At 49.0% G+C, this 2,716-nt stretch overlaps 1 protein-coding gene across 1 annotated transcript; it reads right to left on the bottom strand.

Annotated features, from left to right (window-relative positions):
- Nucleotides 1-1,256: 1,256 nt before the first annotated feature.
- Nucleotides 1,257-2,270, bottom strand: LOC144022555 (free fatty acid receptor 2). Its single transcript, XM_077527455.1, has one exon. It carries the CDS (start codon nucleotides 2,268-2,270, stop codon nucleotides 1,257-1,259), a length of 1,014 nt encoding a protein of 337 aa, XP_077383581.1.
- Nucleotides 2,271-2,716: the final 446 nt, after the last annotated feature.

Raw genomic sequence — 2,716 nt, 5'->3', positions numbered from 1 at the left:
TGCGCATGTTTAGTGAATTAGGCGCTTCCCCATTGCTCCATTTTTACCGGTTAGCGCAGTGCAAAGGCGATGCAAACCTTTAGTGAATATGCCCCTGTATGTTTCCAGACAAAGATGCAGAATGCCGGATGACGTCATCATAAATTAAATATGTCATATCTATAAAACCGTCGCAGTACAACCGAAAATTTTAACATCACAAACCAGCACTAACAGAGCACAAACGATTGGCACCATTTTGGGTCCATTTCGAACGAAATGGGGGGCTGGATGACGTCATCATAAATTAAATATGTTATATCTATAAAACCGTCGCAGCGCAAATGAAAATTTTAACAGCACAATCCAGCACAATCGTAGCACAAACAAATGGACCAATTTCAGGTCCGTTTCTCAATATATGGGGGGCTGGGTGAACTCTGGATGACCTAAAAAATTATTTCTAATAACTGCAAAACAGTAACAACACAAACAAAACTTTTTATGGCACAAACCTGCACAAACGGAGCACAAACTAAACAGACTATTTCCATCAAATTTTGCGCAGGGTGAGGGGCCAACTCCACGTACGTTGCTAAAATACAGAATTTTAATTAGTAACACCGGAACTTGAAACTGTATAGTAGTCATATTAATGATGGACATGGGAATTAACAGTTGCATAATTTTGATTAATTCCACAGACACAACTTACGTGACATGCTTGTGTGAAAAAAAAAAAAAATAGAAAAAAAAACTAGTGTGCTCACGTTGACATGCCTTAATGCAAAGACATGATTGACACTAAAGTGGAGTGTTTTGTTGTTTTGCAGTCCATTATCACCAAAAAAAAAACAAAAGTATTGGGCTCTGACCCAAACCTTAACAAAAACCTCACCCAGTGTAGCACTAATTAACCGAAACCCTAACCCTAAAATAAGATTACCCCAATCCCAACTCGATCCAAAACCAAACTGTACACTACCGGTAGTTTGATATCTTTTCATATTCATTTTGCTGGTGTCTTTGTCCACATCCCGCCTTCGTACGACCTCATTAAAATGTGACAAAATCGTTGCTTGTTTCCAAGGCGCTCTGCTCGTCCTGACAGGCAGCGAGCGGTCCTTCGGGGAAGTGACACATGGCGTCACAACACACCCCAACGGACGGCTCACGTGCGACAAACATAAACATGACATTAATTTCCTGCTGCCGGCGGTGATAAAGAAATAAACCAGGCCTGTTAGATAGCATTGATCTGTTCTTGTTTGCTCTCCTTATCGTCCCCGCCCTGCTTGGGGGCCCGCAACGGGGGCCCGCAACGGGGGCCGGCAGGACAGGCACCCGCTCAGTCGGGCCCTCGCCCCCTTCATCACGTTGCCCACCGTACCCCGCACGGCCGACGACGAGAAGTAAAAGATGAGCGGGTCCAGGCAGGCGTTGAAGGTGCTGCACAGCAGGGCCTTGTCCCGCCATTCGGGGTTGCGCCAGGTGATGAAACCCACCACGTGGGACACGTTGTAGGGGCCGAAGCAGACGGCGAAAACCAGCAGCGTGCCCAGCGCCATGCCGATGGCCCGCAGACGCCTCCGCCGGTCGATGTGCTGCAACCGCGACAGGATCCGGATGAAGTTGATGTAGCAGAAGCTGCAGATGAGGAAGGGGATGCAGAAGAGAACCAGGAACAGCTCCAGACGGACCGGCAGGAGCACGTCCAGCTGTGCGGGAGAGAAGTTATCGTAGCAAACTTTGTCCGGAGTCGCCGTCGGCGTTGGAGTGGTGACGTTGGATTCCGCCGTGGCGCTGACGGGCTCGTCCGAGGCGCCGATGAACGGCACGATGAAGACGATGCTGAGGTGGGTGAAGGAGAAGATCCAGAAGAAGACGCTGGCGCCGACGGCGTAGAGCGGCCGGCGTTTCAGGCTGTGCTGGATGGGGAAGGCCACGCCCAGGTAGCGCTCCACGCTGACGGCTGTCAGGAAGAAGGTGCTGTTGTAGATGGTCATGTAGAAGACGAAGCCCGACATGGGGCACAGCACGTCGGGCATCTCCCACAGCATGTTGTTCATCGCCTCCTGCATTTTGAAGGGCAGGAAAAGCAGGAAGAGGAGATCCGAGATGGTCAGGTTGAGGAGCAGGATGTCGATGGGCGTGGCCTTTTGCCGGACTTTGGTGCAGAAGGTGTAGAAGGCCAGCACGTTGGTCGGGAAGCCCAGCACGAAGGTGATGACGTAGACGGACAGGCACAGCTCCGTGCTGCACTGCTGCATGGACAGCTCCTTGAGAGACATCGGACCGGCGGAGGTTCACGGCGGATCGGAAGGAACCCTGGCGAGACAGCTGCTTCTGGTTTGCGGAGCCCGACGGTTAGCTCATTTTTTTCTGCGGAAGAACTGGAAACGAGAAAAGTGATTACTTCCCAATACATTCTAAGGGAGTGCAGTACTCCCCTACCATAATCACAACTCATTGATTCACCTATTGGCAGATTTGGCGGAACCAATTCTCTGTTATGTGCTGATAATCTTGTCTATTCACTATTTGTGCTTTTCTGAAATGCCACAAGAAGTTTCCAGAACTCTGTTTTAATAATTGTGGGAATGCTTTCAGCCAATTCACGCCATCTTGGTTATATATTGTCTGATTTCACAGTACTTACAGTATTCGCACAATTTAATGTTAAATATCAACTTTTCGCCATTCATTTTCAATGGGAGTTTTTAGTCCCACTTTCCAC

This window comes from Festucalex cinctus, chromosome 7 (assembly GCF_051991245.1).
Source record: "Festucalex cinctus isolate MCC-2025b chromosome 7, RoL_Fcin_1.0, whole genome shotgun sequence".
In the NCBI taxonomy this organism is placed as follows: domain Eukaryota; kingdom Metazoa; phylum Chordata; class Actinopteri; order Syngnathiformes; family Syngnathidae; genus Festucalex; species Festucalex cinctus.
The sequence above is the reverse complement of the archived record's forward strand: the minus strand, read 5'-3'. Positions and strand labels throughout refer to the sequence as shown.